The following is a 14,828-nucleotide window of genomic DNA, read 5'->3' as shown; positions in this document are numbered from 1 at the left end:
AGGCAAGATTTGTTGGTATCTCTTGGAGGACATGATTCTGTATTGAATTTTACTGACGAAGTCCAGCCCGTGAAGGTGGAATCCTCTCTATCATCACATCCATGGCATATAGTACCACGCAGGGTTAGGAAGTTACCACGCCATCATGGTTTAATTTGTTGTTATTTTGCTCCTACGAATGGCCATCGTTTCCTTCACGGTAGGCTGTTTATCTCGAGTCCTGATCACAGTCCACATTTATGTCTTTATTCTCTTGAGCTACCATCCAGTGATAAGAAAAAGGGGAAAAAACTAGAGAGAAATAGGGTTCTTCCTGTAAGCCATCACTTACTAGTATCCCTCAAATGTCACAATCACTCACATGCACCAACTAGCTAGGCAAATCACATGTCGATGTATTATTTTTTCATGGTGTACATTTTTATCAATGATAACATTTTTGTCACCATGCCATGCATATGGGCGGAACTAGAACTTTACAAATGGGGTGTCAATGTAGATCGATGAAAATAGTTAGTGTAGTTTTAGAAATAAAATAACAAATGAAAGGTTATAGATATAATACATGATTTTCGGAGGTGCAAAATACATATTTCCTAAAAAATAAGTCTTAGTTCTAATGGTACTTTTAAGGATTTTAGGACTAATTAAGCTGTAAACTTCCTCAAAGTTTGAGGGTGCCACTGTCCTTGAATCCTTGCATTTGCGAATTGTATAATTAAGCACTAAATGATGTTCTTCGAGCTAGTTTCTTCTTCACGACTTGGATTTCATTCATAAATATTCTCTGGGCTAATAAAATTGAAATTAATTTTTTTATTTTCGTGAAAACCCAATATCAATCACATTTTATCACTTAACAAATGCATACATAGCCCGGCCACTGATATATAGAACAAGAATTGCTAAGAATATTGTAAAAATTCAACTATGGCTTGAACGTTTCGTTGGATGTATAAATATCTGATATTACATAATGAAGAGAGATGAAAAACACATGCTCGAACGTTATTAACATAGTCGTACTAACAACACTGCAGCTATATATTAGGACATTTTTGCAATAAAATCTTTCTAGAGTTTAAGAGGTGAACCTATGATTAAAAAGAGAAGAAAGGACGAGGATCATATGGCTTCCAACTGATTCAAGAAGGGACGCAAGCTGCATAGCAGATAGGAATTGGAAATGTAGAAGCAAACCTCTACCCTACCCTGAACAGTGTTGAAACTCATTTAGCAAAATGGGTCATTTAGTAATAATTGCCTGTAACTCTTTCTTCGCGTAGTTACCAACCCGGTCTGACAGGTTATTGATCTAAAACCTTACTCGAGAAGATTTGTTTTTGATATTTTAAAAAATTAATTTGGTTAAATTAGATGATGTTATGAATTAACTTTAACTTAGCCTAATCAACTTTAAATTTTATTTTTTAAAACAAATGATGTAGTTTTAATATACATTTATATTGAGTCGTCACATGCAAGTTGATCTAACAATTTGTAACTTGAATCTTGAACCGGTTCAAACCTAGCACGGTAACTATGAAACATAATTGAAAGAAAAAACAAGAAAAAGAGAAAAGAATGTGGTGAAAATTAGCGACGTTGTACCTGGATAATCAAACAAGTATGGCCCACAACATGTTATTCCTTATTAACCTGTGCAGTTTCGGCCCAAGAACGAAACTAGACATGTATCACGAGGAGCGGGACCTAGGCTAAAGCATCCAATGCATCTAATTATTGGTATCCAAACAAGCATAAACGGGATATATAAAATATGAGAGTATCCCATTGGCTGTCGCATTGAATTCCAGTGCCTTGATTGTTCTCCGAAGATCCAGCTTCTCAAGATTTCCTCGATAGAATTAAAGGCGGTGAGACTCTAGCTGCATGGCCAGTTTTGCTTGCTATTTTCCTTCACATATATGGTACAGGTTTCCAGCTGTATGTTTCCACCTGAGGTGTATCTATTTCCTGTTGTGGTTGAACCGACCGAAGTGTTTTGAACTGGACTTTTGTCCAACACCTCTTTTAATATCTTTCCGATCTAGTGAGATTCTTTCACGCCGAACAAAAAATGATCCTGGAAATTGTCTATCCTGTACAAATGGGATAAATACATCGCGTTTAATCAAATTTATTATATTATATATCTATCAAGACCATAAAATTCAAATATTGAACATGATTTTATTATATATATAAAAAAAAAATCTTAATTTTTTCCCTTCCATCCAATCAGGCTTACCAGCTCTCATCAGTATATATTCTCTGCTATATAAATACTCCATTTCCCACAGGTTTATATGTTAACTTCATTTATTACTCCACGACAATTCATCTCTTAATCGTAACCATTCTATTTTTTAGAATACTAATACGGTACTTGAGTTCTCTCTTAAGGTCAAAAGGACTCCTCGTTACATCTTAACACTGATTGAAGCATCGGGAAATTACTTCAAGGGAGAAACTCCACCTTGTTTTGCAGAATCGAAGCCTCAAGACCCGTATTCTTTTGCTGCCACGTGACTTCTCGCAGCATCCGATACTGTAATCCGGGGGACAGGTTATAGGAGATACTCATCGAACAATCTAAAGTCCGGTGGGCGGGGCTTTAAGCTTTAATACTTCGAGAGGAATGAAATAATTAAGAACATAAATAAACATTCCTCCAGCCAGGGGTTACTGCATGGAATGCTGAATCATCAACAAAGTGGCTATGCCCGCCCTTCCCACAAACGAAGCTCTCTAAATTCACTTATGATCATCGAGTGCAAGCCAAGAGCCCAGACACCCATTCTTCAAAAATTCTATAAAGTCTGGACTTACAACAAGGTCATCCATTCATAAACTGAAAGGGGGGACTCTGAGCATGATCAGTTTTCGCTTTTGCATGCAAGGAAAAGGTCAATAAAAATACAAGATCATTAAATTAATATATATAAAAAAGAATAAATATAGACAAGTAAAGGACAAGAGAAGGGAAGTTGGTTTTGTTAGATTTATTTAAAAAAAAACATTATTTTTTTTTAATTAACATACACATTTAAAATCAAATTAAAAATAAATTTCATATATTTTTAGGTTTAACACTTTGTTAAATATTATCCTTTAACATAAATACTTTAAAATAAAACATTAACTTATTAAAAATAAATTGTTGATGAAGAAAAAATTAACCTTAAAAAATCTTTGATTAACATGTTCTGTAAATCTAAAAATCGATCCCCAATCTCATATTGAAGTATCATAGAATTTTCTTATAGTTTATATTGTAAAAAAATTAAAGAGTTAAAATTAATTTCATAATACAGTACTAAAGCTTTTAGAAAAAAGAAAAAAAATCAAATACCAAATGAGCTTTAGACTTGAGCTATATACTTGCTTAGCACAACATATCACGGGCTTAAGCTATATACTTATATTTTAAATGCTTCAAGAAATAAGTATATTAAACAATTTATTTAAGATATTTTGTATATAATTTTTTCATACATGCTTTATCTATAAAACTATACTTTTGATCTTTAAAAATGTAGAGCTATTTTTATGTTTGTACTGATATATATCTAGATAATTGTATTAGTATATTAAACTAATCTTTAATTTTATATTATGCAAATTACATGCTTAAATCAAACATCAACATAACAATTTTTAGATAAAAGGTTTGTCTTTCATGGTGTCCTTATTGTGGCGCCGGCAAGGATTCTTCACGGTACGAGCGGAACCCACTTCTCCTTCCTAGAAGAAGAATGGGGTCTGCGTCATTTTGGAGCTCCTTCAATGTCATGACTCCATCGTGGGGCATAGGGAATCCTTGCAAACCGCAAAATGTCTCTCCCTTTAGATAAGGTGACCCAACACAATTGTAATTCTCTTATTTATTTACTTATTTTATCCTCTTATTTCCCTCCTCGCTATTATGTCAAACAGTAGTTCTGATTCTAAAAGACGTACTTCTTTTCACATTTTAATCGATTTTTCTGAATGAAGAAAGATGTGGAGGGCATCCATGAAAGAATATTAAGTAGACCCCCCAAGTGAACTGACCTTCGGTGTTCTATCACTGCAAAAAAAAAAAAAACGTTTAAGAAGTTTCTGACAAATGAATGATCAAATATATAAGATGAACTTCATTAGCTAGTTTACAAGTGTTCAGGTTATCCGAGGATAAATTAATGAAATAAAAATCTCTGACACGTGTGGTAGGCACGCAGTTTTACCTTTCATTAATCGATCGAATCAATTTTGCTTTTAAGATTATCTATTGACTTCACTGTAATATTAGAATATGTTACGTACTAGGAAACATTGCAAGTATATAACATTCTCACTAGAAGAAATTAGCACACATAATCACTTAAAATAGAAAGGTTAATTAGACAAACAAATGAAAAGGGAAGGGAATTTTAATTCATTGTACATAATATTTTTTAATTTTTTAATTTTATTAGATGGATCTTGCAAAGAAAAAAAATTGATAATTTATATTGAGGATAAAATTGATGTAATTAATTAATAAAAGGATAATATTGTTTAAGGGGTGGTATGGAGGTCAAAATAAAAAAAGATGTCGTTTCAATAATTTGTTTTTAAAAATTAAAATGATATCATTTTAAAAAATTAAATTAAATTTTACATAGATTTTAACATGGTCATCAAATCACTAGTTGATTTATTAGTTTAAACATGATAATTCCCTAATTCAATTCAACATAAAACCTTCTTCGAATTAGGTTTTAGATCGATAAAGTTGACGCATCGGCCAAGTCGGGTTTTATAAAACTGGTTTGGACACTACTGTAAGAAAACTTGTAGGTGTGAGTCTTCTCCAAGAGAATGGGCGGGCGCGGTGTGTGTGTGTAAGTTAATAATTGAGATATCATGTCTGCGTTTGTACAGTGAACTTACTTTGTATAAATGGCCGGCACTGCTTTTCCAACTTTAGTAGGCAGGGAAGATGATAGCGACGCTATACTTGTCAATATATATACGTACTTGTGAAATAATAATGTGTCCCGTAAGAATGGCCGAAAGAGAAGAGGAAAACGACCTTTCCCAAAACAGAAGTCCTTATTTCTTAACTTTGTTCCCATTTCCTCTTGATTAGAAATATTGGATGTTGTTGGAGTGCAATGCTTGGAGTATGCCTCCGCCATGCATGGGAAAAGTATGGCATAAGCTCAAAATCCATGTTATGTTGAAGGAACATGAATTCTTTCAAAACCTGTTGTTTGAACTAGAATATCGAATAAGAATTACAAACTTTGAATTTTCAACGATCAGCTTTATTTTTTAATATCCAGTGGTTGCATGCCACGTGGCCTAACACCGAGATTTATATTCACGCCCTAAACAAATCAAATTGATGCTATTAAGTCTCTATAAATAGAGAGATTAATATCAAAATAAAAAAAATAAAGCATGCGTATTTAACTTTTCAATTAAGGTTGCGTTTATTTCATAGATGAAATGTTAAGGAAAGATTTTAGAGTAAAATACTAAAAATAGATTGTCTAATTATACAATCAATGTCCATTAAGTGTATACTTAAAAAACAATGAAGGGTATATATATATATATATATTTGATAGGTACACCCTGCAGTTCATGACCATTAATATTAGCAGGTAAAGGTATTTGAACCGGAAATTACATAAAAAAAATTATACCTTTTAGTCCTCCTTCACTTCATCAACTCATTCATCTAATGATTTTTTGACTTAAAAAGTTAGTTAACAATTTCGCATTATTTTGTATTAGTTTTTGTTATTGACTTGACTATCATCATATATGTTCAAGAGATTAAGATGTTATTTTCAAAATTATATATATATATATATATATAATTTTAAAGATTAAGTTATTAAAAAGAAAGGAAATAATAAAAACCACCCAAACTAGTATTGGGTATCACATTTTATTTTGGTTGCAAACAGTTATTACTTTCATCATTCCACATGTAATTGATTACTAACTGTAGCTTTTATATGATAAGCTTGATTCTTTTCTTCTTTTTTTTAACTGTATATATATGGCGTGCTTAATTTAGCTTATCCACGAGGTGTTTTTATTAAGGCCAGATCTTCAGGTTCATATATCGTAGTCTAGGCTAATATGCAGCCTCTTCTGAACCCAAGAACTGCAGTGCACACCATAACCAAGCACTATATATATCAGAGGTCTTGACTCTACCCCACTTGCTTGCCTGTTCCGATCGTTATTTAATATTTGGCTATTTATAGAATTTAGATATATGGTCCAAAATAGCTTAAGTTCCGGCCTTCTTATTAAGCTATCCGGGAGAGAGAGAGAGAGAGAGAGAGAGATTATTTATGAATGGCATCGAAGACCAATGCCTTTGACATTGTCCGAAGGCATTATAGAAAAATATTCGATGATTTGATATGGAAACAATAAGCAACCACTAATTAATACAGGCCATTGCAAGATAGCTGGATGTGGTGGTTACTCAAGAATCAAATTGACTTGATATGACTAGGCAGTCCTAATCAAGTAGATCATAATTAATTTGTAAATTGTAAAATACTTGGCCCCTTCTCGATCGTTGGATCAAATATTCCTTGTGGTCCTCAATCTTGTTGGAGATGGGCCTACTTAGCCGTGAACCTCTCTTTAGAAATGGTATTTCAAAGATGGTCTCTGGAAGGAGGATATCTCTTTTCTTCAATCCAGACAAATGTGAATTCACATGGTCCCATTTACAGTTGAAAACATACAATTTTGAGTAAAATAGGGCTTAAAGAGAATTACGTGACTCAGGTACTGAGGTTGACAGAGGAAAGCCCAGAGGAGTTTGGCTTTACACAAACCAACAATGGCGTCTCTTTCCTAGTGAAATAGCAGAAAACAATAAACATGAGACTTCAAACTTTGGTGCTAGGTAAAAAGCAACATTACAGCATGAAGGTTCCTTTGTAGCTGGGTGTGAACAAAAGCTGCTTTTAAATCACAACGCAAGGAAACAAACGTTCAAGGAAAGTGTTTCTTTGAAGCATTCTTGTACATTGGTTTTTCTGTCCTCCGCTTCATTCTCACAAAAAAAACTCCTGTCTCCCACTCTTCCTGTCCTCCTCTCAGACACATTGCCAAGGACTCGAAAGTTATTTTCAACACAGCTATCCACAGGCCAATAAGCATCCAATTCCTTCTTATAAAATAACTAGTTTTCTACCCGCGCGTTCTAAGGTATTAATGCCACCATGATTGTAGAGTCAAGAACAGAAAATTAAAATGCTGCGAGTAGTTAAAACAGATATACACAGTACAAACGATGGTAGAGATTTTAATTTCAAGATCTTTTTTTATATTTTGAAAATAATTAAACTGGATATCGTTCTCACAAATGTATTTAAAGCATAGACATTATTTCTTTTTTAAATCTTAAAATACTTTATGGACATTATAGTTTTCATAATATTCAAACAAAGATATAGGCATGGAATTGATTAAAGTCAAATAAAAACGACTTTCATTTGACCCTTTACTAACCATTGGTCTTTCAGGAAACATATATTATTCTTTCTATATCACGGACATTTGAATGATTTCTTTAAGCTCCATCCTTTAAGGTAAGTATACAAAGAGACTTTTGCCAGGTCTTTCGAATCCAAAAATATGTCTTGTCACCGTTGTTAGCCAGCCCCATTGTTAGTTCTATATAGTAGCTACCCAAACCTCTTCCTATATATTGACAGGTCTTAACAACCCTAGAGATGCATGATCGATCTTAATTATATAGCCATTATGAATTGTTGAATAAATCATAGATATTATATTAGATGTTTTTCATACTTATTTGTACTATTAAAAATATCAAATCTAATTTTTAGGTCTAGAATTATTTAAGAAAGAAAATTGATATAGTGATACAGTGTGAATTTAGATACGATAAATTAATATAGTTTCTCATTTACATCCAATCCAATGAGAGTTTTTACCAAGTTTCTACAAATAAAACCCCCCAACCAGCGTCCAACTTAGCTAATTTTCCAGTTACTTATCCCAAGCTCATTTATGTGTCCTCATTCGCTTTTTTATTCGGTTTACAGCCAATCCTTAATTACTATGTCTAAAAATCATGCAGAGTCAATGTACATTGCCGACCTTTTCTCCTCCCTGTACTGTGTCTTTCTTTACATCTTTTCCTAAAAAAATATAAAGTCTTGGAGAGGGTAATTAGAATAAGCTATTTATCAAATTAATGCAAGCTCACTATGATTATATAAATGGTAACGCATATAAATTGGAGCCATAAATAAGCTTCCAGCTACTTGAGCAAAAGCATATAGGCTACACAACAGTGCCTCGACTATTTCTTACCGTGTTTCAGGACGTGAAGTTGAGGGATACCATCCTCCCAAGGCCCCCCACTGAAAACTTTCACGTTTAGTCTTTTATCGGAAATAAATAACCGATTGCAGAGTACCTTGTCGTGAAGTAAAATATCAACATGTAATATTCAACCTTGCAAATCAAAATCACGATATCTATATATCCGTTACTATAAGTAATTAAGCTTATTAAAAAAGATATATTCCCGCCCATATATATTATTATAGGCATTATGGCAATTATTAATCACGAATTTGAATGAGTACTTACAAAGGTATATGTATATGTCGTGCGTAATTAAGAAGATATCAAATACTTACCTCATGTACTGCGGTTTCTGAGAACGTGAAACCATGTGAGTTTCATCCATAGAAGCAATGCAGGGTGGGGGAAAAGAATAATCCAAATTATAAAATACTCTTCAAACTTGAATTCTAGCGTACATTTACTTATTTTTTATTCCACCAAACAATAAATTCCATCTTATTCATTAAATTAAAAGACCAAAAGTATAAAAAAATCTGAACACAGTATGTTAAGTATACGTGGTTTAAATTCCTGAGCTCAAAAAACATGGAATTGATTATATAAGCTCGCTTTTTTAGAAAACAATATAAAACTTCTCGACTCTATATCTTATATTTTAAAAAGATTTCAGAGCTTTAATGAAAAAAATAAAAGATTGAATCTTCACCATCAATTTTTTTTAATTAAATTAATAAGACTATGAACAAGATAATGATGTATTTATAGAAATTTTAAATCTAAAAGATTTTTATTTAGATGAAATATTATATAAATCTATTCTTTTGAAATATTTTTTTAAAAAATAAATAGAATATTCTTTAGTTATAAATAATGTTAGAGAGTAATATAAAATGTTGTTTATTTTTATATTTAAAATTATGTTTTGTTGCGTTTAAAATAACGTATGAGAGTAATATATTATATTTATATTCCGCGCATATACTGATGCGTTTGCTTGGATGAGATGTTTTAGGTGAAAGAATTAAACTGATCGTAGGCAAAATAACATATATTTTTTTTTTTCAAAGGAAAACGTCAACATATCTTGTGATCAGTCCATGCGATATTAATAAACAGGCAGAAGAGGGAGGCCACGAAAAGGAATGCGAGTGACGAAAGGGAGGATTGTTTCGATGCACCAAACAAGATACGAAATAAGAGAAGGAGAGATGGTATGGCCAACGGGGCCCGTTGTCCCAACCAACGCCGCATACGACACATTAGCCTAGGCTGTGTGTGAGAACTGTGTAAACCATGACACCATTACTCCTCCTCTTGAATTAACTCACAAGTTTTCCTCTCTCTCTATTTCTGTATATACAGCCATACATGTTTTAAAAGATGTCAAATTCTATCTTAACCCTTACTCAATAACTTAGAATTTTCAGTTGAATGATTATTTGATGCAGTAAAAATAGCCAGCTCTGGTAAAAAAAAAATCCATCTCTGGTACTGCAAAATGCAAAAGACATCAATTAATTTTATTTAACCTTTATATAATAGAATAAAGTCTTGAATAGAGTGGTCGTTTCACAAACAAAAATAAACACAAGAATATGCAAAAAAAAAAAAAAACTTTTTTTATCTCTCGAAATTGAAAAAAAAAAAAAGGAAAAAAATAACGTACACCAAAGAGAATGAATGTGTAAGGTAGACATGTATGTGTTGTCCACATACATGGCATTAAATGATGGAGGAACACTTATGAGACTGAGTGATAGTATCAAGTTTTTATATATATATTGATAGACAACAAGAATTCACAAAGAGTAGAAGCAAAATAGGTATAAAGATTGCTTGTTTTCTTCTCTTCATCTCCGGATCGTAGCTGTCCCCTTTTATACTTTTCTCTTGGTTCTTTGCGGGTTTTAACTTAATCTTTCCTCTTGGTTCTTTCTGGGTTGTATCTAAAGGGCTACAAAGGAGGTAACATATCCAAGACCAAGATTTTTTTTTCCCTTTTGAATAAATATTCTTTGCTTACTTCTTACAAGAACTTGAGGTTTTCAATCCCTCGGTGGATTTGCTATCCAAATAGCATAGCCCTCGAATATGTGCTGATCCTTTTTTGTCAATCCTAGATTTGTTTGCTTTGAAGAGAGAGAAACAAGCTGTACTGCATAAAGAAATCTTGAAGATGGCCGCCGCTTCATCATCTGCTACTTTCTTCGGCCGGGCAAGGGAAGAAAATGAAAACCAGATGATACAGCAACGTTCTTCAACAACCACTTCCTCTACTGTTCCAACCACAGAACCGCCAAAGAAGAGGAGGAATCAACCTGGAACACCAAGCAAGTATCTCTTTGTATCTTATACATGTCAACTCATGTATCAAATGAGTCTATGTTACTATTCCCTAATCCTATCAATCATCAATCAAACCCTATCTCTACTTCTTAAGGGACAACAGAAATATTTTTTACATGGGTTTTGTTAACTTTCATGAATACTTAATGCAAATTATGACTAACTTTTGAGCAACACTTGAACCATTGACAAGCTTTTATTTTTTTAATTTCTTCTTCTCAGACATGATGTATTCCTTGCTATAAATTACTAGCTAGTTCCTTCTCTAATAGTAAATATTATTTGTGGCATTAATTTCTCATTACAGATCCAGATGCAGAGGTGATAGCACTATCTCCCAAGACCCTAATGGCAACAAACAGGTTCATATGTGAGGTATGCAACAAGGGGTTCCAAAGGGAGCAAAACCTACAGCTCCACAGAAGAGGACACAACCTACCTTGGAAGCTAAAGCAGAAGACTACAAAAGAAGTGAGGAGGAAGGTTTATCTGTGTCCCGAGCCCACATGCGTCCACCATGACCCTTCTAGAGCTCTTGGTGACCTTACTGGAATCAAAAAACACTACTCAAGGAAACACGGTGAGAAGAAATGGAAGTGTGAGAAGTGCTCAAAAAGATATGCTGTTCAATCTGATTGGAAAGCCCATTCTAAGACATGCGGTACTAGAGAATACAGATGTGACTGTGGTACTCTTTTCTCAAGGTAAGTAATAAATTTTTTCCCCATTATTAATCATACAACCTTAATGATAGTCGTCATTGATACTCATTCATTGTAGCTATAGACAAAAGTATGATGATAAAAAAGTTTGAAAGACTGAGAGTTTAAGAAGATGGGTGAGTGAAAAAAGAAGAAGAAAAAGATGAAAAGCTATAGTACTCTTCTTATCCTCTTTTGGATTACTCGTAGATTGGATCCTTCAACCACCCTAACTCTCTCTCATACACACACTCGGCAGAAGGACTGGTTGCATGTGAACAATCTGTGTACTGGCATGCTATGTGAAGGTCTCCAAACACATGATGATAACAAATTTAAGGGAAAAAACAGAAGAAAAAAATAAAAAGTGACAAATATTTCTTCATTGGTAACACCGCCAGTCCTTTAACTTATTTCTCGATTCACGTGTGTTGTAGAGAGTGTCAGGTAGTATATTGTTACTGGCCGCCGGGTTTGTTCTCGTGTGAGGCGGATGGATGTATATGTTATTGAGTTTGTTCTCTTCTGGGGTTGGCTCGGTTCTTCCAGGTAGTTCTTCCCATGAAAACGTTAGGGTTGTGGGGTTGAGATGCTTCCCTCTTTCTTCTCAGAATAATAGCGGTAATTAAGTAAATAAACTTTCAATTCTTCTTTTCTTTTCTTTTTTTTCTTTTTTTATCGAGGGGGTAGTTTTTACTGTCGTTTGAAAGCATTGCAGTTGCAGTCCTTTTTTTTATCACAGATTTCCTGAGTATGTGTCATTTATTGACAACTTTCGTGGAAATGGAAAATATCCCTTCAATGGAAAAGGGGAGTCTTCATGGATTTTGCATCAATTGAAGCTAAGTTTCTGCAATAGGCTTATGAGTTTCTGGTTTTTCATCGAAGTAGCAAGTAATTCTTTCGTTCATTTATTGAGGAGCCGCTGCCTAAATTAGCATTTCAGACTTGGATTGATTTATCCTTTTTCCTGATTCATATTTCAAATTCTTTGCCCCCACATTTTCTCCCAACTTTAGAAATAAAAGCTTATTGTTCTTATTAATTCTCCTAAACGAAAATTCATGTGATATCCTAAAAAATAAAAAAATATAGAAAATTCATGTGATATCCAACACAAGTTTTTATTTTCTTCTCTCTCTGTCTAAAGGATGAAATTAAGGTTTTCTTCCTGTTCTTTACGGCTTCAACTCTTGACTTATTCGTGTAAAGGGGGGGAGGTGACAGCGCAAAAAATAAAAAATTTCCTTGTCGAAGACCAGACTATAAGATTTGGTGGTCACGTAGAATACAAGTAAATCCATGTTATGTCTTCTTCGTTCTTAAGGTATCAAGATGAGTCGAATTTATTTATTCAATTTGCATGACCATAGAAAAACACTAGCTGTTTTGTTGACATTGCTATATATTCTCCTTTTCGGTTTTACTTATTTTCCTTTTGAAGTTTACATGCATGATTTCACATGCCTACTCCATCTACTGCCATTAATTCATTTAAGAAAAACGAAGAAAATGACTTTCTGATAATATATATGCACAGATGCGCCCCTTAATTAATTCAAAGATTGGATGATAAGAAATTGACTGTAATATATTTTTCTTTTTTCGTTCAAGCAGTTCTTGAATCTATTATTTTTTAGCTTCTTAGAAATGCCTCGTAAATAATAAATCATCATTATAGATGTGCATTCTTTCATTGATAACTAAGAGGTGGTCTAATGACTTTGTTTTCATTATAATTACTGTTGCAGGCGTGATAGTTTTATCACCCACAGAGCTTTTTGTGACGCACTAGCTCAGGAAAGTGCAAGGCATCCTACCAGCTTAAATACTATAGGAACTAATCTATATGGAAATAACCACATGAGCTTAGGCCTATCTCAAGTGGGTTCCCAAATTTCCCAGTTACAAGTTCATCACCCATCTGGTAATAACATGTTACGGCTGGGCAATGCTGGGGCAGCTAAATTCGAGCACCTAATTCCTCCACCTAATCCTTCTTCAATTCCGATGATGCATTCATCTGGTTTCTTCATGGGAGATGCAAATCAAGGACCATTTCCAAACAAATCCTTACAAGGGCTAATGCAACTTCCCGATCTTCAAAGCAACACTAACAACTCCTCAGCTTCCAATCTCTTTAACCTTGGCTTCTTTCCAAATAATAGCAACGCTAGCCGTGTAAGTAGCAATGAAAATGCCAACACTGGAAGCACCAGCTTAGTGAATTCCGGCTTCTTAAATGCGAACCTGTTCAACAATGTTAATGGTGCTGACCAAGGGACAACACTATTCTCCAGTAACATGGGTGGTGATCATGTCGGATCGGGTACTATGTCCTCCCTTTTCAACACTTCAATGCAAAATATCAGCCCATATATGTCTGCTACTGCATTGCTTCAAAAAGCCGCTCAAATGGGTTCAACTACGAGCAGCAACAGTCCAACTAGTTTACTGAAAGGCTTGGGGAGTTCTTCAACAACCGGTGCTAAATCTGTGAGGCCACATGTTTCCACCAACTTTGGCAGCAGTTTCGGCAATCCAACTGTAGGTGAAAGCTTAGAAACACAGATGGAAAGTGAAAGCCAATTTCAAGGATTGATGAATTCTCTTGCCAATGGGAGCTCATCAATTTTTGGAAATGAACAGGATAATAGCTACACGGGGTTTAATAGCTCAAATTTTAGCAAAGTAGGCGAAGAAAAGTTACATCAAAGTCTTGCAGGGTCAGATAAGCTGACGTTGGATTTTCTTGGTGTCGGAGGCAGGGTAAGAAACGTTGGTGGAGGGTTTCCTCAAGGGGATCAACATAGCATGCAATAATATAAGCTCCATTGACCCTGAAATAAAGTCAGGAACAAGCCTGTCAACCGTTTGCATGCAAGTGCAAAATTACAGTGAACGGCATTTAAGAAGGAAAATAACCAAACAAGGAAGAGGCAGTTTAGGTATGGATGTTTTTTTTTTTTTTTTAATTTTATTCAGCATTAGGGACGCATGTAGTAGGTTGAATATTCTGCAGGTCTTCAGGCTTCGCTAGGGTTTCATCAGCAAATGTTTCTCAAGGCTTCCTTCAGCTAAATTACTGTGTTCTAATTACCAATTACTATTTTTTTTTTCAATGTGTATAATATATTTATCTTACTTGCTTTGTTTGTATCAATATACCGAGGTTATTCAGCACATAAAGAGGAGGTACTGATGAGCACCCTCTTACAACTCGGAACGAGTTTTTGTTTGCTAATATCTATGAAATAAGAATTTGTGCCATGATTTACACAAATAATACCATAGCTTATATTTTGAAAGTAGTCTACAGGGACGAATCAAGGGGTGGCCCTGGCGCCTAAAAAATTTGTGCCCCATACCCCTTCACAAACGTCTTATATTTTGTCCCTGTTGCTTAAAAACTCTCGATTTAATCCTTAAAAA

The 14,828-nt window shown here is 34.1% G+C and overlaps 1 protein-coding gene across 2 annotated transcripts; it reads left to right on the top strand.

The window, feature by feature from the left end:
• Positions 1–10,096: 10,096 nt before the first annotated feature.
• On the top strand, positions 10,097–14,540 carry LOC18101539 (protein indeterminate-domain 5, chloroplastic). Of its 2 annotated transcripts, XM_006379743.3 has the most exons (4): positions 10,097–10,314; positions 10,470–10,679; positions 11,003–11,399; positions 13,148–14,540. In XM_006379743.3, the coding sequence occupies exons 2-4, from the start codon at positions 10,526–10,528 to the stop codon at positions 14,217–14,219; spliced, it is 1,623 nt and encodes a 540-aa protein (XP_006379805.3). In that variant the 5' UTR covers positions 10,097–10,314; positions 10,470–10,525; the 3' UTR covers positions 14,220–14,540. The 2 variants fall into 2 exon arrangements, with proteins under 2 accessions (XP_006379805.3, XP_052311464.1); XM_052455504.1 differs by lacking the exon at positions 10,097–10,314 and having other exon boundaries at positions 10,535–10,683.
• Positions 14,541–14,828: the final 288 nt, after the last annotated feature.

The sequence above is a fragment of the Populus trichocarpa genome, chromosome 8, assembly GCF_000002775.5.
Source record: "Populus trichocarpa isolate Nisqually-1 chromosome 8, P.trichocarpa_v4.1, whole genome shotgun sequence".
NCBI classification, from domain to species: domain Eukaryota; kingdom Viridiplantae; phylum Streptophyta; class Magnoliopsida; order Malpighiales; family Salicaceae; genus Populus; species Populus trichocarpa.
Note: the sequence above shows the minus strand (reverse complement) of the source record. Positions and strands in the feature narration are given on the sequence as shown.